The sequence below is a fragment of the Sorex fumeus genome, unplaced genomic scaffold (genome assembly GCF_029834395.1).
Source record: "Sorex fumeus unplaced genomic scaffold, SorFum_2.1 ptg000148l, whole genome shotgun sequence".
In the NCBI taxonomy this organism is placed as follows: Eukaryota; Metazoa; Chordata; class Mammalia; order Eulipotyphla; family Soricidae; genus Sorex; species Sorex fumeus.
The window spans coordinates 646,776-671,658 of record NW_026606205.1 but is presented as its reverse complement, the minus strand read 5'-3'; the positions used below and the strand labels follow the sequence as shown (position 1 = coordinate 671,658).

The 24,883-nt window shown below is 58.8% G+C and overlaps 3 protein-coding genes across 4 annotated transcripts; 1 reads left to right on the top strand and 2 right to left on the bottom strand.

The window, feature by feature from the left end:
• Positions 1-117: 117 nt before the first annotated feature.
• USP5 (ubiquitin specific peptidase 5) lies at positions 118-18,239 on the bottom strand. 2 transcript variants are annotated; one of them, XM_056106808.1, is made up of 20 exons: positions 18,063-18,239; positions 13,657-13,782; positions 13,115-13,181; positions 12,879-13,012; positions 12,639-12,784; positions 12,334-12,518; positions 11,071-11,165; positions 10,038-10,231; positions 8,827-8,898; positions 8,491-8,578; positions 8,244-8,369; positions 6,873-7,026; positions 5,942-6,116; positions 5,497-5,585; positions 3,189-3,311; positions 2,489-2,632; positions 2,222-2,367; positions 1,860-2,013; positions 1,534-1,618; positions 118-255 (listed from the first exon to the last, which is right to left on the bottom strand). In XM_056106808.1, exons 1-20 carry the CDS (start codon positions 18,171-18,173, stop codon positions 162-164), a joined length of 2,508 nt encoding a protein of 835 aa, XP_055962783.1. In that variant the 5' UTR covers positions 18,174-18,239; the 3' UTR covers positions 118-161. The 2 variants fall into 2 exon arrangements, with proteins under 2 accessions (XP_055962783.1, XP_055962781.1); XM_056106806.1 differs by having other exon boundaries at positions 3,120-3,311; positions 18,063-18,238.
• A 645-nt stretch (positions 18,240-18,884) lies between these two features.
• On the top strand, positions 18,885-22,707 carry CDCA3 (cell division cycle associated 3). The gene is made up of 6 exons (XM_056106829.1): positions 18,885-18,904; positions 19,244-19,418; positions 19,613-19,739; positions 21,333-21,626; positions 21,745-21,848; positions 22,368-22,707. Exons 2-6 carry the CDS (start codon positions 19,299-19,301, stop codon positions 22,521-22,523), a joined length of 801 nt encoding a protein of 266 aa, XP_055962804.1. The 5' UTR covers positions 18,885-18,904; positions 19,244-19,298; the 3' UTR covers positions 22,524-22,707.
• Positions 22,708-23,301: 594 nt separating this feature from the next.
• Positions 23,302-23,797, bottom strand: LOC130016170 (prefoldin subunit 4). The gene has a single exon (XM_056106834.1). The coding sequence runs from the start codon at positions 23,795-23,797 to the stop codon at positions 23,393-23,395; it is 405 nt and encodes a 134-aa protein (XP_055962809.1). The 3' UTR covers positions 23,302-23,392.
• Between the last annotated feature and the right edge of the window lie 1,086 nt (positions 23,798-24,883).

Genomic DNA, 24,883 nt, shown 5'->3' with positions numbered 1-24,883 from the left:
CCAGCCTGGAGCTCTTCCCTGCGGCAGGGAACAACAACAACAACAAAAAAAAAACAAAGAAAAAAAAAAAAACGGGGAACAGAGCAGGAGGGGCGGGGCCGGAGTCCATTCCTCACGCCTGGCGGTGGCCCCTGCCCTCCGCCGCGAGGGGTCCCGGGCGCCTAGCTGGCCACTCTCTGGTAGAAGTAGATGTAGCCCAGGTCCTTGGGCGGCTTCTCCGAGGCGCACACTTTCTGGTCGTTGTAAATCACCCACCTGGGCAGGGGAGGACAGTGAGTTGGGCTCCCCCTTCATCTCTTGGCCCGCCCCTGGGGGTCTCGCTGACGCGGGGATGCGGGGGACAGAGGCTCTCACACCCCCTGCCTGGGCGACCCCCATCCCCCTGGGCCATCTGCTGTACCCTCCTCCCTCATCCCAGCGAGGCGGCCTTGATGGGCTTGCACCGAGGGCGGGCAGCCACTCTCCAGTGGCCCCCGGAAGGAGAACATTCTTCCCTGACCCAAGTCCTTCCTGCAGGCCGCTCTGGGCCTGCTCAGGGCCTGGGGTTTATTTTATTTTATTTATTTTTTTTTCACTTTTTGGGCTGGTGTGATAGCACAGCAGGTAGGGCGTTTGCTTTCCACCCAGCCAATCCGGGTTCGATTCCTCCGCTCCTCTCGGAGAGCCCGGCAAGCTACTGAGAGTATCCCGCCCACACAGCAGAGCCTGGCAAGCTCCCGGGGGCATATTCAATGTGCCAAAAACAGTAACAATAAGTCTCACAATGGAGATGTTACTGCTGCCCACAGGAGCAAATCGATGAACAATGGGACGACAGTGCTGTTTTTTGGGTCACACCTGGCAATGCACAGGGTCACTCCTGGCTCATGCACACAGGAATCCCTCCTGGTGGTGTTCGGAGGACCCTAGGGATGCTGGGAATCGAACCTGGGTCAGCCGCATGCAAGGCAAACGCCCTACCCGCCGTGCTATCGCTCCGGCCCCCACAGGGCCTGGGGTTTAGACCCCGACCTTTCTTCTCCACGGCTCTGCTTGGCGGCAGGATCCCCGCCTCCCTCCACCCCATCCTGGTTCTCTCCAAGTCAGGGATGTGTTTGGGGGGAGAGAGGATGGGGGACGCAGAGCACGTGCTCTGCATATGTGAGTGCCCATTAAGCCTCTAAGGGGCCTGGAGATTGTCGGGTGGTTTAGGCACCTGCCACGAGGGCCCCACCCAGGCTCAACCACCCCCCACCCGTAGCTCTGGGGCCACCCCGCGCCTCACCAGGACAGAACCTTGAGCACTGAGGCAGGTGCAAGCCCCGAGCACTACCTCCCCCGACCCCACCGCAATAAAGAAAATAACACAAAACCGAAAAATGAGGGCAGAGAGAGAGTGGAGGGGTTAAGGCGCTTGCCTTGCGTGTGGCTGACCCTGGGTCGATGCCCTGAGCACAGAGCTGAGAGCAGCCCCCACCCCCAAAATAATAAGCCCACACCGAAACCCCCACGGTCTGTAAGATGCCCCTGGCGTCCCGCCCAGCCCGCCCTCACCTGCCGTCCTTCTTGATGTGGCAGACGTAGTGGCCGCACATGGTGGAGGTGCCCATGTGGCTGATGAAGGCGAAGAGCTGATACTCTAGGGGGGCAGAGGGGGAGGGCAGTGAGTGGCCCGGAGCGACCAGCCCCGGACAGTCGCATGGGAGAAACGCAGGGCCGTTTGGGGGCTCAATGGGAAGGGGGTGGGGGGGGCCAGGGCTCCGTGGGACTCTCGGAAGCCTGCCCCCTATGCTGGCAGAATCCCCCCTTCAGGGTCGGGCAATCGGTCTTCCGGCTCCTCGAAGCCTTGGGGAAGACGCAGGGGGCCCAGGGGCACTCACTTCCGGGGCCATCGCGGACCTTGGGTCCCACGGGTATGGACTCCGAGATGGAGTCGGCGGCTGAGCGGCCCTCGGAGATGTCCATGGCGGCCTCGGCGTCCAGGTCATCGATGTGACTGAAGATCCAGTCCACAGCCCGTTCTAGGTTGTTGTTCTTGGGGGGGGAGGGGAGAGTTCCTTTCCCACCAGGTTTGGGGGGCCAGAAAAGCAGCGGTGAAGGCCTCGGTCCCTGCACGCGGCCACCCCCCGGCCGGTGGGGGTGGGGGTGGGGGTGGGGGAGCCCGTCACGCCCTAGCCCTGGATCCCCCCCACCCCCACCCAGGCCCCCCCCCGCTGGTGCCCCGCCAGGCGTCAGCTCCTACCGTGGCGCGCAGCGCTTTGAGGGCCTGGTCCCGGGAGAAGCCCATGGAGACGATGGTGGTCACGCAGTCCTCAGGAGGGGGGTCGGCCGCGGCACTCGTGGACCCCGGCCCGCTGGAGCCCGGCAGGACCAGGGGGTTGGCAAAATCTGCGGGCGGGAAGGACAGCGTGGAGGGGTGGGGGAAGAGGGCCGGCCCACCCCCCTGCCCATCTGGATCGCCAAGAGCCCCCTGAGCCCCAGCCCCCCGCCACCCCCCCACTCCGCCTACCTGGATCGTCCATGTGCGACATGACCCAGTTCATGGCCGCCTCGGCGCCGCTGTTCCCCGTGTAGTACACGGCCTTGCGGCAGGCGTCCATGGGGAAGCCCATCTCCACCAGCTGGATGATGACCGACTCGTCCAGCATGGGCGCTGCGGCGGGCCAAGGGGGGGTCACCGCGGCCTGACTCCTCAGAGGCCACCTGCCCCCTCTCCCCAGGCCCCCCGCCCAGCGACCCCCACCCCCCACCCCGTCATGCACTCCCGGCCCCGACCCGCCCGGGGCCTTCTCCTCCAAGGCCAACAACAGAGGGGGACGGGGGTCCCTGTCCTGAAAGCACGGAACAGAGGTGAAGGGGGCCCCACCCCACAGAACGGGGGGACCCCTGCTGGATTAGGGCCCCCCCGTCTCCCCCCACCCCGCGACCCCCGATGGTCGCCAATGAGGCAAGGGGCCGATGAGGCGCGTGTGCTGGTTAGTGGCCAGCCAGGGCCATCACAGGAGGGCGGAGGGAGTGTGAGAGGGAGGAGAGAGAGACACACAGGACAGGGCCGGGGGGCCGAGGAGGGGGACAGAGGGGGACAGGCGGAGCAGGCCCCAGCGGCAGGGGAGAGACAGGCAGGCAGAAGAGTCACTAACATGTCGGAGAGGAGAAGTGAGGGGAGCAGAAGGAGTCTTCGTCTTCGTTGCCATAGAAACCAAGGCTACCTTTGGGCTCGTCCGGCGTGACCAGCGGGGGGGCAATGTCGGGCAGCTCCTCCTCTCCCGGCTGCAGCCCTGTACCCCGCAACTGGGAAATGTCCAGCTCCTCCGGCATCTCAATGGACACGTCTGCGAGGCAGAGGGGGACGCGCGGGGTCACTGCGACAGTCCCAGAAACCGCGTGCTGGGGACCCCCCACCCCCCACTCTGGGTGCCTGGTCTCAGGGCCCGACTCCGTTGGGGACACGGAGCTGCTCAGGGCAGGGGGACCTTCTGCTTCCTGCACTGCAGACAGACACGAGGCGCTCACGGAGTGACTGCCACGGGGCCCCGGGCCAGGGACACATGTCCAGTATGAGGAAGGCCCAGACTTTTTTTTTGGCTTTTTGGGTCACCCCGGTGATTCTCAGGGGTTACTCCTGGCTTTGCACTGAGGAAATACTCCTGGCGGTACTCAGGTATGGGATGCCGGGAGTCGAACCCGGGTTGGCCACGTGCAAGGCAAACACCCTCCCTGCTGTGCTATCACTCCAGCCCAAAGGCCCACATTTGACCCTGGGCTCACAAGGCCCCTGAGCACTACCCAGGTGGCACCCATGCAAAAATGACAGGGTGGGGGGCTGGGCTCTGGAGAGAGAGCAGTGCGGGCCACGCGCTTGGGTCTTGTCTTCTCTGATCCCCGGCACCCACCGAGCACTGCCATGAGTAATACCTAAGCATGGAGTACAGAGTAAGCCTTGAGAGCAGCTGCATGTGGGCCCCAAGAGAAACCAACCAACTGAACCCAAGGTCCCTCCAGGAATACTCCCGAGTCTGGGTTAGCCCCGAGTGCTGCCGGGTGAGGCTCAAAATAAACAAATAAATAAATAAAAATTGTACAATAAAGTGGACTGGAGCAATAGCACAGCAATAGCAATAGCACGCAGTCGACCTGGGTTCGATTCCTCAGTCCCTCTCAGAGAGCCCGGCAAGCTACCGAGAGTATCTCGCCTGCACGGCAAAGCCTGGCAAGCTCCCCGTGACGTATTCGATATGCCAAACACGGTAACAACTGTCACAACGGAGACGTTACTGGGCCCGCTCGAGAAAATCGATGAACAACGGGAGGACAGTGACAGTGACAGTACAACAAAGCAAAACTTTAGGCCCTTGGTCAGGACAGCTGGATTCCCTTCTGAGATTTGCCACACACTAGCAACTGACACATGGGAGAGAGACTTGATGCATCTGTGGGTCTCAGCTAGAAACTCGTGTTTTTGGCCTTTGGGCTACAGCTGGGGGTGCTCAGGGCTTACTCTGGACTCTGCACTCAGGGATCACTCCTGGCAGTGCTCGGAGGGACCTTTTGGGTTTTGGGGGACGAAGCCTGAGGCGGCGGCAGCGTGAAAGGCAAGTGCCCAAACCCACTGTACAACCTCCCCAGACCCCTCAGCTGGGAAAGGTTCACACAGTCAAATCAGCAGCTGTGCAAAACGATTTCAAGATGATCATACAACCCTCTTGGCCCGTGGGGGATGGGGTTGGAGCCCAGTACTTAGTATCCTTGCCGGGTATGTGTGAGGGCCTGGGTCTGACCCCATTACCTCACACACACACAAAGGTGCAACAAAAAGCGAGTGATTGGATCCTGGACGCTCCTTATAGACCCCGAGCCCCGCCGGGCTGATCCCTGAGTGTAGACCAGGAGGAGGCCCTGAGCACAGTTCCAAAAGCAAAAAAACAAGAAAAACAAACAAAAAGGTAGTTCAGGAGGTGAGGCTCTTGCCTTGCACTCCACCCCCCGCAGATCAAATTCCTGGCACTGCATATGGTCCTGAGCACCACCAAGGGTCACTCCTTGAGCACAGAGCCAGGAAAAGTCCCTGAGCACTGCTAGGCATGGCCCCAAACCAAGTATGTGAATGCAAGTGTGAAAATCATTTTTGGTTGTAGAGTCTAACTATAAAATCAAAGAAGTCTCAAAAACAAAAAATTTTTTTTTTCCTTTTGCTTTTTGGGTCACACCGAGGGATGCTTAGGGGTTAGTTGCTCCTGGCTCTGCACTCAGGAATTACTCCTGGCGGTGCTTAGGGACCAGACGGGATGCTGGGGATCGAACTGCGGTTGGCCCGTACAAGGCAAACACCCTCCCCACTGTACTATTGCTCCGGCCCCAGTCTCAAATTTTTGAGTCGGGACTTTTTTATGCTTGGCCACACTTTGAAACGTCTAAGGTAACGTTTCCTCCTCCAGAGGGAAGTGTGAGAAACACCGATTTACAGGCCGGAGTCTTTTCCGCCCCCTCCTGTACCCACCCTGGTCCCCGCCTCCATACCCAGTTTCTTGGGCACCCAGTCTAAGCCGAAGGTGAACTTCTTGATCTGGATGACCAGGTAGTCGGGGAATGAGGCAAACCGGGTGGTCCTGCGGGGAGACAGAACAGCCTGGTGCCTCTCCTCCCCTCCAAACGCCCACTGCAGGACTCAGCCAGGCGGGGCCCGAGACCCCAACGCCCCGAAGCTGCTCCTGTCCCATCTCGAGCCTGCGCGTCCCCAGACAAGGAGCGGGAAGCAGGCAGGCTCCTGGCAGGGGCCACGAGCGGGGGCTGGGCAGGAATCTCTCGAGACGAGATGGTTCCAGATCTCCGGCGCGTGCCAACAGCAGGGCCAGCCCAAAGCAAAGGTCACTGACCGGAAATCCACGTTGGGCCCCGAGGGGCGGGGGAGGGCCAGGCAAGGTTCCCGCAGGCCCCGATCAGCCGCGGGAGGCCGGGGACTCACTTGACGGCCACGGACTTGGCCTGCAGGGCGGTGCTCCAGAAGTCGTCCACCTGCTCGGGCGCCCCGTAGGCTTCCAGGCAGGAACTGAAGGGCACCTGGGCGCGCACCAGCTCGGGCAGGGGCAGCTTCTCCTCGCCAGCTTGCCGCTTCTTCTCCTCGTATTCCAGAAGCTCCTCTGGGGACACAACGGGCAGCTGGAGCCTTCCCCGCCCCCGGCCGTGACACCCCGCCAGCTCCCCGAGGCGCCCAAACCCACGTGCTGCGTGTGGATCTGGGCTGCAGACAGGGGTCCCCACGCCCCAAAGACCACACACATCACTACTCCTCCCCCCCTCCCTGCCTACCTTGATCTCATTGAATTCTTTATCTTTGGCTTTTGGTAAGGCTCAAGGCTTACTCCTGGCTCTGCACTTGGGAATTACTCCTGGGAATACTCAGGGGACCATACAGGATGCTGGGAATTGAACCCGGGTTGGCCGTGTGTAAGGCAAACACCCTCCCCGCTGTACTACTGCTGACTCTCCTTTATTTTTGTTTCTTGGGTCACACCCAACGCTGCTCCGGGCTGACTCCTGGCTTTATGCTCAGGCAGGCTCAGGGAACCATATATTGGGGATCGATCCGGGTCCTGCTTCGTGCAAGGCAAGTGCACTCCCTGCAGTAATGGGTCCCCTGCCAACCTTCATTTTATTTATTTATTTATGTACTTATTATTTATTCTTTCTGGGTGACACCCGGCGATGCACAGGGGTTACTCCTGGCTCTGCACTCAGGAGTTACTCCTGGCGGTGCTCCGGGGACCTTCATTTTATTTATCTGGCCATGCCTGGCCCTGCTCAGTGGCGACTCCTGGCCGTGCTTGGGCATCCGTCTAGGATGCCGGGGATGGAGGCCGGGTCTGCCTGGTGCAGGGGGGCTCCGGCCTGCCTACCTTTGTTGAGGGCGGCGTCCATGGGCACGGGCAGCTGCATGATGTAGTCCACTCGCTGGGTATACTTCACCTTCTCTGTGGCCAGGCACTTGATCTTCTCCTCCACCAGGAAGCGGAACACTTCATTGGGGTTCTCCGAGCTCCGGCAATTCCTCTACGGGAAGAGACGGGTAGGGAGGTCTGGGCCGCCAGCAAACAGAACAAGGGGTGGGGGAAGAAGGGCAGCCACTTCAAGGCTGCCGGGGGAGGAGGGAGTGGCAGGAGAGCACCATGGAGTGGTGTGGTGTCAGAGAGAAGCCCCCCGACCCTAGATCTGGCCCCGCTGGGACAGAGGCGGGTAGCGAGGTGAGCTGGTATTCTGCTTTATAAAGAGCAAAAGTCCCCCCTGAGAATGACTCCAGAGGCAAGGCCGGGGGTGAGCCCTGAGCACAGCCAGGTGTTGCTTCCCTCCCCGTCCCCCCAAAAAACGAGCGAGCCTGGGAGTCGGGATAGTAGCATGGCGTAGGTGTGGCGTTTGCCATCTACGTGGCCAAGTCAGGTTCAATTCCCCAGAACGCCATCGGGTCCTCCGAGCACCTCCAGGAGTGATCCTTGAGCAGAGCCAGGAGTCAGCCCTGAGCACCCCCTGGGTGTGACCCCAAACCAAACCAAACCAAAACCAGCCAAAAGAAGAAAACAAGGGAATGATCACGCTGGACAACATCCAAGGGTTCAAAGTAGGTAAAGGGATATCCTTGATAATCTTTCAGTATCAATATTGCTAACCACAATGCCCAAAAGGCAGGAATGGGGGGGGGGGAGAGAGAGAGACAGAGACAGAGAGAGACAGAGACAGAGAGAGACAGAGAAGAAAAGTGCCTGCCATAGAGGCAGGTTGGGGGTGGGGGGTGGGGGTGATGGGAGGGAACCTGGGGACCCTGGTGCTGGGAAATGTACACTGGTGGAGGGACGGGTGTTGGAACACTGTAGGACTAAAAAACCAATCATGAACGGCTTGGTAAGGATCTATCACAGTGATTCAATCAAAAAGTTTTTAAAAAAATATGAAGAAATCCAGTGGTTGGAGCGATAGCACAGCGGGTAGGGCATTTGCCTTGCACTTGGCAGACCCCGGTTCGATTCCCAGCACCCCATGTGGTCCCCTGAGCACTGCCAGGATTAATTCCTGAGTGCAAAGCCAGGAGTAGCCCCTGTGCATCGCCAGGTGTGACCCAAAAAGAAAAAAAAAAAAGAAGAAATCCAAACACCTGAGGGTTCTCGACTTCATCAGGCCACCAGCCTGACAGAGCTTTGGGACTGTCCTGGGGACTCTGGAGCCAGGTGGGGGCAACAGCGGAAGGGATGAACCGGGGGTGTCCTCCCCGTCCTTACCTCTACCATGTTGATGAGGTGAAGGAAGAATTCCTGGGCATCCTGCTGGCGGTTGGTGGAGAACTCGGGGTGCCCCTTCCCGATGAGGGCCTTGAACATTCGAGGAGCGATGCCGTCCTGCACTTCCTGTGCAGGCGGGGCGGGGACTCAGCTGGCGGCCCCCAGCCCTCCCCCTCCCCCAGTCCTCAGCTCCCCCGTTAGTTCCGGGGTTGGGGGGAGGGGGGACACAGGGTGGCCCCTCACTCACCTTCTGTTCTGGAGCCACCTCCCCATTGCCTGACTCTGGTGTCGGCTTGGAATATTCTCCCGAGAGAAGCCCGTGGCCCAGCTTGGCCCTGCGTGAAAATCCAGAATCATTGAGCGCTGGCTGGCCGCCGCCGCCGATGGTCTAACTGCCACCGACCCCCGCTCAGGGCCCGGCTCAGACACGAGGAGCCTCGATGCCACAGGAACCCAACACAAGGCAGAGAGTGGCGCCCAGCAGACAGCCAGCTGGCAGCTGTGACCCGGCCACCAAGAGGAGCATGGCCTCTTCAGGCCAGCAGCCATCAGCAGCTGTCAGCCGCGGGGCTGGCCTACGTACACTTGGGTGCTGAAGTCCTGGGTAGGATCCGTCGGGGCATTCTGGAAGATCTTCTCCAGCTTATCCACATACCTAAGTGAAGAACAATTGTAGGGCTGTGGCCAGGGCCCAGAGGCCAATGGGCCCAAAGAGATTCATCCTGGGGCCGGAGTCACAGTGCAGCAGGCAAGGTGCTTGCCAGGTTCGATCCCCAAGACCCCATATGCTCCCCCCGAGCCCCACCGGGAGAGATCCCTGAGTGCAAAGCCAGGAGTAAGCAGAAAGGAATGAAGGAAAGGAGGAAGGGAGGGAGGGAGGAAGGAAGGAAGGAAGGAAGGAAGGAAAGAAGGAAGGAAGGAAGGAAGGAAAGAAGGAAGGAAGGAAGGAAGGAAGGAAGGAGGGAGGGAGGGAGGGAGGGGGTGGAAGGAGGGAGAGAGGAAGGAGGAAAGGCAGGGAGGGAGAAAGAGAAGGCAGGAAGGAAGGGAGGAAGAAAGGGAGGAAGGGAGGGAGGGAGTGAGGGAGGGAGGAAGGAAGGAATGAAATAAGAGAGGAAGGGAGGGAGGGAGGGAGGAAGGAAGGAAGGAAGGAGGAGGGAAGGAGGGAGGGACAGATTGTCACTTCCTCTAACTCAGAGGACAGACACCCTCCCGAGTGGGGAGCTCATGGTAGGTCATGAGTCCGTCTATTTGCTGGAAGGGGTTCTTCCTCCCCCTCTCAGCCAACGAAGCATGCGGGGGTCTCTGAGCCCTCCTCTCCCTCTCCCAGTCTTGATCTGGGAGAAGGGAGAAGGGTTCACATGGGTTATGATCCACGGGCCAGAACTCGTCAGGGGGCGTCACAGACCCCTGAGTCTCTCCCAACTGGGCCGCGGGGACACCAATGACTTGCCTTTCTCCTTTCATCAGTGCCCTGATCTCTCGCAGGACATCCAGGCCCTGCGAGGTGCCGATGTGAGGTCACTGGCTTAAAATACAGACCACCTGCTGGCCCTCGAGAAGGCAGGAGGCCATGGAGAGCCCTGGGATTTGGTGTTCTGCTGTGTGCGTGTGTGTTGGGGGATGGTGGATGTGGCTGGGGGTGGCCGGGTGCAGTTTGAACGTGCTCCCCACCGCAGCCCAATCAGGCCGAGCGAGTCCGGGGCTATTCCCAGACTGAGAGCCAGCGCAGAGGAGCCAGGGGCGGCTGCCGGGGTGGAGCTGGGGGCCAGGCGTGGGGGTGCGGGCGCCACTCACTTCCTCTGGAAATCGGGGATGCTGAAGAGGACCTGGACCACGGAGTTGAGGTAGCAGCTGTTCCCCAGGTTGCGGATGCCCGTGTAGCCGGGCCCGAAGAGCGGCTTCAGGGTCACGCTGGACTCCTGGATCAGCTCCCACTCGCCGATGCGCTGGTTCATGTCAATCTCCAGCTCCGTCATCGTCTTGTCCGTCTGCGAGGGAGGGGCAGGGCCACGTCAGCCGGTGCGAGACTCGGCTCCTCGCTGTTTCCCCTTTCTGGGGGGGCGTGGCCTACCCACCGGGGGGACTTGTCCCTCCGTGCTCAGGAGTGAGGCTGGCAGTGCTGGGAGACCACAGGTGGTGCTGGGGACCCAACAGGGTCAGCTGTGCGCAAAGCAAGCGCCTCCCCCTATGACATCTCTGACCCTGGACCTGCATTTCACACTCGGGTCTCCTGCACGGCAGGACAGTGAGCCCCTAAGTGGGTGGTACTGCCCACCTCGAGGGGGTGGTGGGGGCTTCTGGCACACCTGGGTAGAGGGGGTCCCCCCACATTTTTTGTTCTGGGGGCCACACTCGGCATTGCTCAGGGGCTACTTATATGGCTCTGCACATTTCTCCTGGTGGTGCTCAGGGGAGCATGGGGGTGTCACAGCTAAAACTGGTATCTGCCTGAACACAAGGCAAATACCCTACCTGCCGTACTATCACTCCTGCCTCAACCATTTGTCCCTGAAACAAGGTACATGCCCAGGGCCAGAGAGATGGTGCAAGGCCTAAGCTGTCTGCCTCGCACACAGCTGACCTTGGTTCAGTCCTTCCCTGTGGTCCCCTGAGAACCCCCAGGACTAGCCCCGAGCGTGGCCGGGTGTGACTCCAAATCCCCCAACATCCAAAAGCAGATGGTGGATTTCCAGGGAACCTGAAAAATGAACCTGAGTACATTTCTCCCTGATAAGGGAGAGGTAGGGCCAGTAGGTTTGGGAAATCTGTGGTCTAGGCTAGATCTGAATTTGATGCACTCTGGGGCCGGAGAGATAATACAGCTCACCTTCTGCATCTTGAGCATGTCGATGCCGAAGTGGGCCAGGTGCTCTGCCAGGTTGGGGTCCAGCACCATGTCATCTTCGTCGTACGAGTACACGTCTGGGGCAGGAGGGAGGCGCGCAGTCAGAGACGACCTCGGGCCCGGCCTCCCACCCCGGCTCCCAGGGGTCCCCGGGGGGCCCTCGAACACCCTCGTCTCCCTTCTCGAGTTGCTGTCAGGGAAGATGGGTCAGCAGGGGCGAGGAACGGTGGGTGTGGGCATGAGCTGCAATTGCCCCCTGCAGGGTGGGCACCGGAGGAAGATGAGTTCGGAAAGATCAGTATTTTTCTTTTTTCCTTTTTTGGGGGTGCTGGCAGACCTGGCGGTGCTCAGGGCTTACTCCTGGCTCGGCACTCAGGGATCACACCTGGAAGTGCTTGGGGGAGCGTATGGGGTGCCGGGGATCGCTCCCAACTTGGTCATGCGCAAGGCGAGAGCCCTATCTGCTGTCCTATATCTCCAGCTCTGGAAAGATCCATGTTGAGGCCTGAACAGATAATGATGGTGATCTCCAGGAAAACGGGCTGAGGTGGGGGTGGGGGGTAACTGAAGACTTAATTCCATCTTTAGTACCGTTGCTTTTTTGAGGGGTGGGACACAGACTCAATGATGCTCAGAGATTGCTCCTGGCTCTGTGCTCGGGGGCCACATGTGGTGCTGGGGATTGAACCCGGGTCAGCCACATGCAAAGCAAGCACCTTGCCCACTGTCCTACTTCTCCGACCCCTCCTGCTGAACCCACCCCTCCAATCCCCCCCAATTATATATATATATTTTTTGGTCACACCCGGCGATGCTCAGGGGCTACTCCTGGCTTTGCACTCAGGAATCACTCCTGGCGGTGCTCAGGGGACCCTACGGGATGCTGGGAATTGAACCCGGGTCGGCCGCATGCAAGGCAAATGCCGCCCCCCCCCCCCCCCCAATTCCGACTGTTCTTTCTGTTTGGCTCGGAGCCACACCCAGTGTCGCTCGGGACTCACTTCCCACTCTGTGCTCGGCGATCACTTCTGGCGGAGCACAGGGGGAAGCTATGGGATGCCGGGGATCAAGCCTCGCGCGGCTAGCGCCCTCCCCGCGGGACTCTCTTTCCGGCCCCCGTCGCTATCACTAAGAGACAAGACCTTCGGGCCAGGACTCGCTTTGCTTGCTTGGGCAGAGTCCACGGGCCCACCCCATGTCCTCGTGGTGGTGCCGGGGGCGGGTGGGGGGTGTGGGGTGAGCTACCGGCTCCGTCCGGGGTGATGGTGCCCAGCTTGACGGCCAGCGGGTAGCCCGTCTCTCGGTAGTGCTCCACTGCGTGGTTATTGCCCCCGCTGCCATCGAAGTAGCGGCGGCCGCAGAGGATGGAGCCGTCGGTGAGGTTGAGCCACAGATTCTCCCTCATGTCACAGCGGGAGCACTTCCAGCCACTGGGCCGGAGAGAAGGAAGTCAGCGGCCAAGTGGGGGTGGTGGTAGTGGTGGGGGGGACAGGAGAGTGGGGGAAGGGGGTGTGGGGGCGGGGCTCTGCTCCTCCAGGGGCTGGGCTCACCAGGGAGGGATGCGCGCGGGGTTGTCCAGCTGCTTGAGGCTGAAGGCGTGCTTGGACACCTGGCGCACCTCCCCGTCCCAGGCCTGGATCTCCTGCTTGCGGGACGCCGAGTCGGCGGAGAGCAGGGCCTCCACGGCGCTGGTCACCTGGGGGAGCAGAGGGTCAGGGGGTGCGCCCGGCCCACCCAAGGCACCCCCTGCTCTGGCCCCATTGGCCCTGTGTGTGTGGGGGGGTGCATACCCGATCTCGGACGATGTCCGGCAGGCCCCCCAGTCCGTCCCGGGCGATCTCCAGGTAATCTGGCAAAATGACAATCTTCACGTCCTCGTCGAACTCAAACTTCTCCTCGCTGAGGTCGAAGCCGCCCTCCACACCTGGGGAGAGAGGGGGGTCCGAGGGTCTGGCTGCAGCCGGGCAGGGCCACACCCCCCTGGCTTGGTTCCGGCAGAGGACGCAGGTAAGAGAGGGGTGCTCACCTATAGCCAGCCGGGTGGGCTTCTTCCGTGGGGGGTCTCCGGTGCCTGTGGTGGAGTCCTCCTCTTTCTGGGGGCAGCAGGGAAGGAACAAACGGGGTGAACTGCAGCGGGACACCAGCGGAAGCCCGTGTACATGGGGGGGGAGGGCATCCCGGGGCTGGAATCACACCCAAGACCTATTCTGCTATTCTTTTATTTTTTTTGCTTTTTGGGTCACAACCGGCGATGCTCAGGGGTTCCTCCTGGCTCTTCACTCAGGAATTACTCCTGGCAGTGCTCGGGGGACCCTATGGGATGCTGGGGTCGGCCGCGTGCAAGGCAAACGCCCTCCCCACTGTGCTATCGCTCCAGCACCCAAAGACCTATTCTGACCCCAGGAGCCACATCCTCACCCTGATGGGACGCTGGGGCATGCCAAGTTAGAACAAGTCTGATGCTGAGAAAAAAGGCACCCAGTGTGGGTCGGGGGGCAGCTGCGACCCAGGGGAGGAGATGAGGGACAGGGTGCCCGGCGGGAGGGGGAGGGGCCGGTCCAGTCCTACCGGGCGCCGGGTCCGCCGGAGGTGTAGGTACACTCGCTGGCCTGTCTTGTTGAAATGTCTCTCCACATACTGCTTGCCGAAGCCCAGGAATGTGTTCATGCAGATGTAGAGGCCGCCCTCGGACTCCTAGGGACACACGGCGCGGGAGGAGGCTCAGGGCGGCCCAGAGACCAAGGCCCGTGCCTGCACGGCTGGACATTCTCCTTCCAGGACTGCAGGGCTTGGGACCGGCTGCTTCACCTTTCAGGGTCTGGCTCCGGGCTCAGAGTCTCCCTTGCGGCTGACTACCAACCAGCAAGAGCAATTGATCTATCAGCCACCGTCTGGCTTCCTCCTGGCTCCTTCCTGGGGCTTGAAAGCCCTGGATCAATTGCGGGGAGCTCCCTGTTCACACCTTGCCCGGAGTGAAGGGCCCCGGAAAGTGGACAGGGGTCAAAGACCTGGGACTGTGGTGCCAACGATAACATCTGAAGAAGAGCCCATTCCTGGGAGTCAGGCACCAGGATCACCATGGCAACCGCACCTCACCCGTGAAATACAGAGAACCTTCTGGATCCACATGAGACCCTAGTGCCCGCAGCATGCGGGGGCTGATTACTGAGCTTGTGGCCTGTCCAGACACTCCTGGCCAGACCCGGGCCCCGGGGCCACGCTGAGTCTTCTGCCTTCTCTCCAGGAGAACATGGCCTTGTTCTGGGTTCTCAGACACACCTAAGCCTGGGGCCCGAGTGACAGTTCGGCGGGTAGGGTGTCTGGGGCTGACCCACGTTCCATCCTCAGCACCACTAGGAGTGAGCCCTGAGCAGAGGACCAGGAGGAAGCCCTGAGCACTGTCAGGGTAGCCCCCCAATTGCCCCTAATCTTGTCTGGCAGGAACTCAAAGAGTTCAGTACCCTGCCCACTTCCTATCTAACCAATAACCATCATTCCCACAGCTGTCCCCTCGGTCTGCATCCTCCAAGCCAGCCTCTTTCTAGAAGGATTCTAGCAACCCTGGCTGAGCCGGCTAGGACACACCTAACCCAGCAAGGAACCGGCAAAGCCAAGCGTCCAGCTGACACACAGGCCGATGGGGAAAATGGGCCTCTCCGAAAATGAACAAGCAAGCGGGCTGGAGCAATAGCACAGCGGGGAGGGCGTTTGCCTTGCACGCGGCCGGCCCAGGTTCGATTCCAAGTATCCCGTATGGTCCCCTGAGCACCGCCAGGAGTAATTCCTGAGAGCAGAGCCAGGAGTAACCCCTGTGCATCACCGGGTATGACCCAAAAAGAAACCAACGAACAAAAAAAATTAGTGAAAATGAACAAGTTAGGTCGGAATGAGAGGAGAGCGGGGAAAACGCTTGCCTACCGCGCTGCTGGCCCTGGTTTTGATGCCCAGCACTGCATATGTTTCCCTGAGCACAAAGCCAGGAGTAAGCCCCAAGCATAGCTGGGCGTGCCAAGCCCCACCTCCCCACAATAAAATGAGCAAGTGGGAGGTGGAGTGATAGTACGGTGAGGAGGGTGTTTGCCTTGCACATGGCTGATCCGGGTTCGATCCCCAGCATCCCAAATGGTCCCCCAGAACTGCCAGGAGTGATACCTGAGTTGCAGAGCCAGGAGTAACTCCTGAGCACTGCTGGGTGTGACCCAAAATGCAAAACAAAAAAATTAATAAAATAAAATGAGCAAGTCTATGGGCTGGAGCGATAGCACAGCGGATAGGGTGTTTGCCTTGCACGCAGCCAACATGGCCAACCCGAGTTCGATTCCTCTGCCCCTCTTGGAGAGCCCGGCAAGCTACCGAGAGTATCTCAATCGCATGGCAAAGCCTGGCAAGCTCCCCGTGACGTATTTGATATGCCAAACACAGTAACAAGTCTCACAATGTTCCTGGGCCCGCTCGAGCAAATTGATGAACAACGGGAGGACCGTGACCGTGACCGTGAGCAAGCCTACCAGTATGCCCTTGAGCATAGAGGCATGGGGCAGTCAGAAGAGGAAACGAGGGACATTAGCAGTCTCCCCTGGGACCCAAGGTTTTGAGCAACAGCAGGTATTTGCTTCCTAGAATGAAAGTGCCTGTGGCCTTGAATTTGTTGTCTACGTTCTTAAACCCAGGGTCCAGGGATCCCAGAACGATAGTCCAGTGGGCAGGGGCCTTGCTTTGCATGAGGCTGACCCAGGTGTGATCCTTAGTACCCATGTGATCCTCCGAGCACTGCCAGGAGTGATCCCTGAGCACAGAGAGAGGAGTAAGCCCCTGAGCACCACGAGGTGTGGCCCCCAAATAAACAAAAGCTAGGGCACTGGGGGGTCGGAGCACCAGGACAGCAGATAAGGCGCTTGCCTTGGATGGAGCAAACCCGGTTTGATCCCTGGCACTGTCTACGGTTCCCCTGAGTCCCACCAGGAGTGATCCCTGAGCAGAGCTCGATGTAAGCCCTGAGCACTGCAGTGGGGCAAGTGGGGGGGTGGGGGGGACTCCCCAAATCAAGGCGTCATCTAAAGCAGCTCGTGGTGCCGTGGGCTGCTCTGTATTACTTCCCAGAACAACAGGAATTTTGCTGTTCATGAACAAATAAAGGGCACAGCTCACCAGGGAGCTCCCATAAGCTCTGCCTGCCGTGGACCCCACGCAAAGAGCATCACACGTCCGGAAGATGGTTAGCAAAGCAACCGGCTAGGTCTCTAGACTTGGGAGGACAGAAGGAAAAAGGAGGGAGGGGGCGGAACCATAGGACAGCAGGCAGGAGGCTTGCCTTGACCGGGACTGACGTGGACTCGACCCCCGGCATCCCATAGGGTACCCTGGGTACTGCCAGGCGTAATTCTTGTGTGCAGAGCCCGGAGTAACCGACCCCTGAGCATCACCACAAGTGTGTTGGATGACAAAAATCTTCCGGGAGGTGTGTATGTGTGTGTGTGTCGGGAGGGTAGTTTATTCGAAGAGAGAGGGAGACCGGAGTATAAAGAAGACCCCCTGACATGGATTTATCCGTTGAGAATTAAGAGAAAGCTTTCCTTCCTCGAGAGGGATGGTTTTTATCAAGCCAGGCACTGGAAGGAGGAACGGGAAGGACTTTGGCACCCGGGCAGGAAATAAACGATGCTGGTTTCACCCAGGACTGGGAAGCACCCAGGCCCCCCAACCCAGTCCCTCCTGCCACCCCCACCCCCACCCCCAGACAGGCAGAGAAGCAAAAGTGTGAGAGGCTTGGGTCGGAGCCCAGCAGGTTTGCCAGGCAAACCACAAAGGCTAGCGACCCTCCTGGGTTGGGCCTTAGCTCAGGATGCTCCCTACTCAGCAGTGGCCACGCCGGAATGAAGCCTTTCCACTCTGACTTGCAGTTTTTCCAGGCCAGGCGCGGGTCTGGCTTGAATACCCTGGGCAGGGCCAGCGGCGGCAGCAGCGGCGGCTGGAGGGGAGGGGTGGGTGGGGAGGGGGGCGGATCCCAACCAGGACGCACTGCGCGGGGTGGGGGGCACTGGCCGGGCAGGCAGGCGGCGGGTTTCTGCTGGAGGGTGACACAGGAAAGGCAGAACTGCAGGAAGGGAGGAGGCACCCGGTGGAGCCCGCAAAACCTGAAGCCACGCTGTGGGTGGCGGCTTTGTCTGACTAGTCCAGAGTGGGATGGCCACGGGAGGTGGGGGGGTGGGGGTGGCGTTGGAAGCCCCCACCCCACCCCACCCCACCCCCCAAGAAGGAAACCTTCTCTCTGGGGGGATACTTTTACAATGGGTCACCCCTGCGGGAAGCGGGGAGGAGGGAGAAGGGGCTGCGGCAACAGTTCACCTCGAAAGGAGAAACGACTCGAGTTTTCCTCGCCTCCCATCCCATGACCCACCTCCCCGCCCCCTGTCCACATTAACCACGGGTGGAGGCTCTCTGAACTCGGCCTTTCTCCGAACGGGCCTCTCCGATGGCCCCGTCCAGACTCACAGGCGCCGAGGAACTTGCAGACCCCACCCTCCACCCGCAACCCCGGCCCCAAGAACCGTGTGGAGGGTGGGGGGCGGGAAGGGGGGGGTCGCCCCATCACTCCCACTCGAGACTACAAAATCCGGGGAGCCATGCGCGGCAGGCAAGCCCGACTCCCAGGCATTCGCGGGAGGCCTCTTGGGGGATGTAGTTCAACCGGCGGGCCGCGCCGCTCACCTGAAGCGGCCAATCGGGGCGCGACGGACTACAACTCCCACAAAGCACCGCGACACGGGGCCCGGGCGCGGCAGCCGCGATGGCTTCCGGGGCCGGTAGTCCCACGCCGGCGCCGGCTAATTGGAAGCCACGGCAGGGAGGCGAGCGGGAGACTACAAGTCCCATGGTGCACCGCGGGGAGGCGGTAGCCCAAGCCTTGCAGGCCCCGGCAGAATGACCAGGGAGATGGGAGTAGTGCTGGCTTCGGGCGTGGGGAAGGGGCTTACCGGTGTGTCGAAGGAGAAGGCGCACTCGTCTTTGTGGACCCGGTCGCCGGCCTTAGGGACCCGGATCGTCGGTAATACTGACAGCAGCGCCTCCTCACTCAGCTCCGCCATGACACCGGCAGCTGCTCCTCCACACACAGCGGCTCCCACCGTTCCCAGTCCCCCACCCCCTACTCCGGCCGTCCAATGAGCGCTGCCCGCTCCGGGCATGCGCCGAAGGGAAGCGGCGCGAGAACGGCAGTTGGACGGAACCCGCCTCCCGGTGCTCCGCCCTCTGCCCTAGTCTTGATCACAGCCAATGAGAAGCTCCTTTCGGGCCCTGGCCCCACCCCCGCCGCCCCAGCAGCCAATCCCGCTCTTCCAGGCAGCGCGCATGGAGCGGCGAGGCGGGGCGGGGCGTGGACCCCGGCGCGCAGGGACCTCCTTCCAGTTTCTTAGCGGGGCAGGGATTGACCGTTGTTGAGATCAAATCAATCCCAGAAATTTTTCCTGTGGACTTGTCCGGTTGGGACATAGGAGGGCGATTTGATTCTTAGTATTTGAAAAGGGGCTCTTGGCCGAGGGGGGCTCGAAAGGGTTCAAGTGATTGATAATCCCGTCAGCCAATAAGGATTGCTTCAGCGCCGCTTCCAGCTGGGTCCATCCACATCAACGTAATGAGTTTGTTTCGGAAATGACGGTGCCCAGAGCTTACACTGTGGGACCTCAGAGTCTCACGATGGGCAACTGTCAGCCGAATACGCAACGAAGGTCTCCTTGTCCAGGAGGCGTTGCCCCTGCAAATGAAACTGCTAGTAGACGTGTCAGCTGGCCCCAATGATGGACGTCCGCTCTGTCCAATGGTTTTCCTCTTTGGGGGCGGGTCTCACGTAGCGGGCCTATGGGAGCCAGTTCCGGCTCAGCCAATAGCGTGCAGGCAGTGGGCGTGGCGGGAGGTTTGAAACTCAGTTTGGGGAGTTGAGCAAGCGGTGCGCCCGGAGGTGGACTGGAGGCTGGGTAAGTGATCGTGGGAAGAAAACAGAGAGAAAGTGAGAGGACCCGGCCGGCCGAAGGTGCCACCCTTCCCTTCCCGCTGCCCCCGCCGCTGGGTTTCTTGGCTGCGAAGCGGGAAGCGGGGGGAAGTGCGCAGCCGGGGGCGGCTGGAGGGTCCTGGGGACTCAGACCTGAACCGCTTCTCCCAGGCATTCCGTCCTCGCGTCGGGCCGGGCCCTGCCCGTCCTGGTCCTCCCGGTGGAGATGGGCTCCGCCAAGAGCGTGCCGGTCACCCCCGCGCGGCCCCCGCCGCACCACAAGCAGCTGGCCCGGGTGGCCGACCCTCGGTCCCCGAGCGCCGGCATCCTGCGCACTCCCATCCAGGTACTCTGGGGTCGGCTGGGGCGGCGGGGAACCGGGCTGGGCTCCGGGAACCCTGCCCACGCTTGCTTCTGAGATGGACCCCCGCCCCCTTCCCGCCTTGCCTCTCCTGTTCAGGGCCTTTGTTTGCCACCTGCTATCTCAGAGTCCCGGAGTCCGCCACCAGGCTCCTTTGTCCTAACTTTTCCTCCCGACAGGTGGAGAGCTCTCCCCAGCCAAACCTCCCAGTCGAGGAGCAATTGGAAGGTGCTGCCGAGGAGCTGGAGTTTGATCCCCGTTCTCCCACCCTGGGCATCGCCAGGACACCTAGGAAGAGCAGCAGCGGTGAGTGGCCGGGGCGCCCGCGGTTCCCGATAGGGCTGTCAACCTACTCTCGGTTGCTGGTACTCAGACAAGCAGGCAAATGCTCGCCCGCTGAGCCTGATCCCCAACGCCTTGTTTGTTTGATTTGGGGGCTACGCCCGCTGGTGCTCAGGGGCTGCTCCTGGCTCTGTGCTCAGAAGCCACTCCTGGCGGTGCTTGAGGGCCACATGGGATGCTGGGGATGCAACCAGGGCGGGCTATGGACTGTTTCTCCAGCCCCTCGTGGCTTCACACCCGGCTGCGCTCAGTGATCACTCCTGGTGAGCCCAGGGGAACATATGGGGTGCTGGGGATCCAACCTGGGTTGACTTGATGTAAAGCAAGCATCCTCCCCACTGTCTCTCCAGCCCTATTGGCTCTTTTTTGGGGGGGCCGGGGGAGGGCACACTTGGCGGTGCTCAGGGTTACTCCTGGCTCTGCAGTTAGGAATCACTTTTGGAAGCATCAGGGCACCAATTGGGTGCCAGGGATCGAACCCGGCATTGGCTACCACATGCCAGTGCCTGCCCACTGTACTATTACTCCATTCCTGGTTGGCTCTTTCTTTTTTTAGCTTTTTTTGGGGGGATCACACCTGACAATACTCAGGGGTTACTCCTGGTTCTGTACTCAGGAATCACTCATGGTAATACTCAGGGGACCATATGGGATGCTGGGGATCGAACTTGGGTCAACTGCATGCAAGGCTGTCACTCCGGTCCCTGGCTCTTTCTTTTTTTTTTTTTTTTTGTTTTGTTTTGTTTTGTTTTTTTGGGTCACACCCAGCAATGCTCAGGAGTTACTCCTGGCTCATGCACTCAGGAATTACTCCTGGCAGTGCTTGGGGGACCATATGGGATACCAGGGATCGAACCTGGGTCGGCCGCGTGCAAGGCAAACGCCCTACCTGCTGTACTATCACTCCAGTTCCGCCTGACTCTTTCTTAAAGGGAACTTCTTCCTCCTGTTCTTCTAGACCCAGCTAACTTTTTTTGGGGGAGGGGCAGTGTCTGGGATGGAACACAGGATCTCATACCTGTGAGGCAAGCACCTGACCAACACTTACCAACAAATTATATTTCAGGCCCCATGTCACTCTTTTTTTTTTTTAATGTATAAGTACTGCTATTTAATCAGCCACTGATTAGCTGATTGAATTGCCCTTGTCACTCTTTACTCTTTTCTCAATGTTTTGTGTTTCTCTCTCTCTCTTTCTCTCTCTCTCTCTCTCCCCCCCACCACCACCTCCCCTCTAATTCCTCACCTCCTTGGTTGTGAGTCCCAGGGCTACTGTATGTTTCTATATCTTTTTCTCCTTTCCAATAGAATGATTTCTTTCTTTCATAATTTTTTGGGGGGATCACACCCAGCAATGCTAACAGTTTACTCCTGGTTCTGCACTCAGGAATCATTTCTTTACTCCTGGCGGTACTCAGGGGACCCTATGGGGTGCTGGGGATCAAACCCGGGTCAGCTGTGTGCACTGCAAACCCCCTCCCCACTATACCATTGCCCCAGCTCAATAATTTTTTTTGTGTCAGAGGGTCCTTGCCTTACTTTACCTCTCATCTGCAGACCTTACAAGCCCACTGGTGACACAGCTGATTGAAGCCCTTGGGATCGAAGACCCCAAACCGAATCTGCCCCCTGAACCTGCCCTGCCCTCGGAGACACCATCATCTCCTGAATTGGACTTGTCTGTGGGCACCCAGTTTGCCCTGGAGGATCCGACGCCACCTGAAAGCCAGTCAGAGCTGCCTTCCAAACAGCTGCCTTCCAAGGAAGAAACGGACCCACTCCCAAATACCCCGGTGGCCAGCCAGGGCTCAGACAAGCCCCTGAAAGACCCCGAGACGCCCAGATCTTCAGGTACAGACGCTGCGGACAAGGGGGAGGGGAGAAATCCTGGGAGGAAGTCCATGGAGTTGGAGGAATAAGCTCTACACCCTTCCGTTTGGTTCTTGGCGTCCACGCCTTCCCCACCTAGGTTCTAAGCGAAATAAGAGGAAACCCAAAGGAAAGGTACTGGGGAGATCGCCCCTCACCATCCTGTCAGATGACAACTCCCCCGGCACTCTGGCGTCACGGCAGGTAAGGGAAAAGAGGGTGTTTTTTTGTTTTATGGTTTTTTTGTTTGTTTTTGCTGAGGGGCCACATCTGGCGATGCTCAGGGGTTACTCGTGGCTCTGCATTCAGGAATCACTACTGGAAAGCTCTGGGGACCAGATGGGATGCCTGGGATCAAACCCAGGTTGGGGGGCTGGAGCCATAGCACAGCGGGGAGGGTGTTTGCCTTGCACGCGGCCAACCCGGGTTCGATTCCCAGCATCCCATATGGTTCCCCGAGCACCGCCAGGAGTAATTCCTGAGTGCAGAGCCAGGAAGAACCGCTGTGCATGGCTGAGTGTGACCTAAAAAGCCAAAACAAAAAAAAAATAAACCCAGGTTGGCCACGTGCCAGGCAAAGACCTACCCACTGTACTATCTCTCTGGTCCCAGAGAGTGGAAACGCCTGGGAAATTCACCGTGGAGGGTGGGAAGCCTGTTTCCCTGGTTCTTCCTTCTGGAAGCCTCCTCCTACCCTTCAGTGAGTGCAACTGTCTTTTGCAGGGCAAGCGGCTTTCTCCCCTGAGCGAAAATGTCAGGGGCCTAAAGGAAGGGGCCCTTCTGGGGACAGGCGGACTCGTGAAAGCTGGAGGAGGAGCGTGGGAACCTGGCCAGGACCATGACAAGGAGAACCAGCACTTCCCCTTGGTGGAGAGCTAGCCCGGCACCCAGCACCCAGCACTCCACTTTACTGGGTCACTCCGCCCTGGCCCCGGGGGAGAGAGAGACTGGAGAGGTTGATTTTCTTTGACTTTCCATGAACATTATGACTTTTCCACCTGTGAGAGTTTTGGATTGCGCTTTCTCTGTGTTTTATGTGAGTTGGTTTATTAAAGGAGGTGATTTTAAAATGATGTCATGATCGGGAAGTTTTCATTGTTTATTGCAGGGACCATCAGTGGGGGCCATCAGGATACCTCCGCAGTCCTGGACTTAAGATATTTATTTCGAGTGCTGGGAGTCACACCCAGCTGTGCTCTGGGCTTACTCCTGGTGGGCTTGGGGGAACCATATGGACCATATGGGATGCCGGGGATCAGAGTTGGGGTGCTTATGTACAAGGCAAGTCCCCTACCCACTATATTAAGTGGTGCTTTTTTTTTTTTGCTTTTGCTTTTTTTTCACACCCAGCAATGCACAGGGGTTACTCCTGACTCATGCACTCAGAAATTACTCCTGGCGGTACTTAGGGGACTCTATGGGATGCTGGGAATCGAACCTGGGTCAGCCGCGTGCAAGGCAAACACCCTACCCGCTGTACTATTGCTCCAGCCCCTTAAATGGTGCTTTTAACTATTACACCTAAGCCTCACTTGGCTCTCCTGAACATGGAGTGGCAGCCCGGAAAGCATCTTTGTAGTCTGAGTGACACCCCAGCTTCCGCCGGCCCCCTCTAATACCTCCAAGCTGCTTTTTTTTTTTTTTTTTTTTTTTAAATTTTAAAGCCAGTTTACTTTCCATATCATTTCAAGAAGGGAATTTGCCATTTTAAACAACATTCAAGTTTATTAAACAAAGTTATAAAATGTTTAACTTTCATCAGCTTCAAGATTTATGTTGCTCCCAAATTTCGCGTATAACTGTACTTTCAAATCAGCCAACACCCGCTGAATGGATTCTACTCGGGATTCTAAAGCGTCGATTTCTTCTTGCAAATTTTTCTTTGCTTCTTCTAACATGTCCTGCGTTTCCTCCTGGGAGTGGCTGATGAAAACGTCCCCGACTTGGTAAGGAATCATCAAGCAGTCGTCGTCCGCCAGCATGATGTCCTCGCAAGCGTCTTCGAGATTCTGGAGCTGCTTCTTCTTCACATCTATTTCTTCCTTAAGCTCTGTGATTCTGCTTGTGTTCCGAGCAAATTTGTTGATCTTTTGCTGGTCTTCGAAAGTAACGTTGACATCTTCTGCAGCCGCCTTCTTCATGGTGGCCGCCATCTTCTCCAAGCTGCTTTTAAGCGCTTCTCTTAAACCCTGGCCTCTGCCCTCTGGTTCTTAGGTGTTTGCTTGGAGGACTGTCACACTCAGTATTCTTGGTCACTTACAGGTCAGTCCGTCTAACCGTCACCTTTACCCAGTTCCCACGATGGCATTTCTGTCAGTTTGCCCAGGGGCCGGGGACACGGCTCTCAGGGCTAGTGGGCATGCTAGGTTTGATCCCTACACCTCACAGTCCCCAGGGCACTGCTGGAGGAGGACCTTCCCACCCCCGCCAATTATCACTCCAGGAATAGCCCCAGAGTATTGCCAGGTGTGGTCCCCAATCACAAACCCCCAAAGTCAGCTTGTCTAAAAGTGAATTTCTGCTCTGGCCTCCAGAGTTCTTCCTCATCCTCGACTCCCTGTTCTCGTGAGTAACAGTGTTATCTGGCCAGTCTCCCAAGCCCATACCTTAGCCATTATATTCAACTTATTTTTTTTCATGTCCCATAACCCAGCACTTGGTTACTAAATCATATTCTCTTTTTTTTTTTTTTTTTGGAGGCGGGGCACACCCAGGGATGCTCAGGGCTTACTCCTGGCTCTGAGCTCAAAGGTCATTTCCTGTCAGGGCTTGAGGGATCATGTGGGGTGTCAGGATCAAACCCAGGTGACCACGTGCAAGGCAAATGCTTACCCATGAAAACCTCCTCCTGATCCATCTCGGGCCGTCCCTATGAGACCTGAGCTTCTGCCCCTACCCCGTCTGGACAGTCTGTGTAGTACCAGCCTTTCTCATCCCATCTCTAATACTTTATTTATTTATTTATTTATTTTGGCTTTTGGGGTCATGTCTGGCGATGCTCGGGGGTTAGTCCTGACTCTGCACTCAGGAACTACTCCTGGCGGTGCTCAGGGGACCATATGGGATGCTGGGGCTTGAACCTGGGTTAGCCATGTGCAAGGCAAACGCCCTTCCCACTGTACTATTGCTCATCTAATACTTTTTTTTTTCCTTTTTTGGGTCACACCCGGCAATGCACAGGGGCGACTCCTGGCTCTGCACTCAGGAATCACTCCTGGCAGTGCTCAGGAGACCCTATG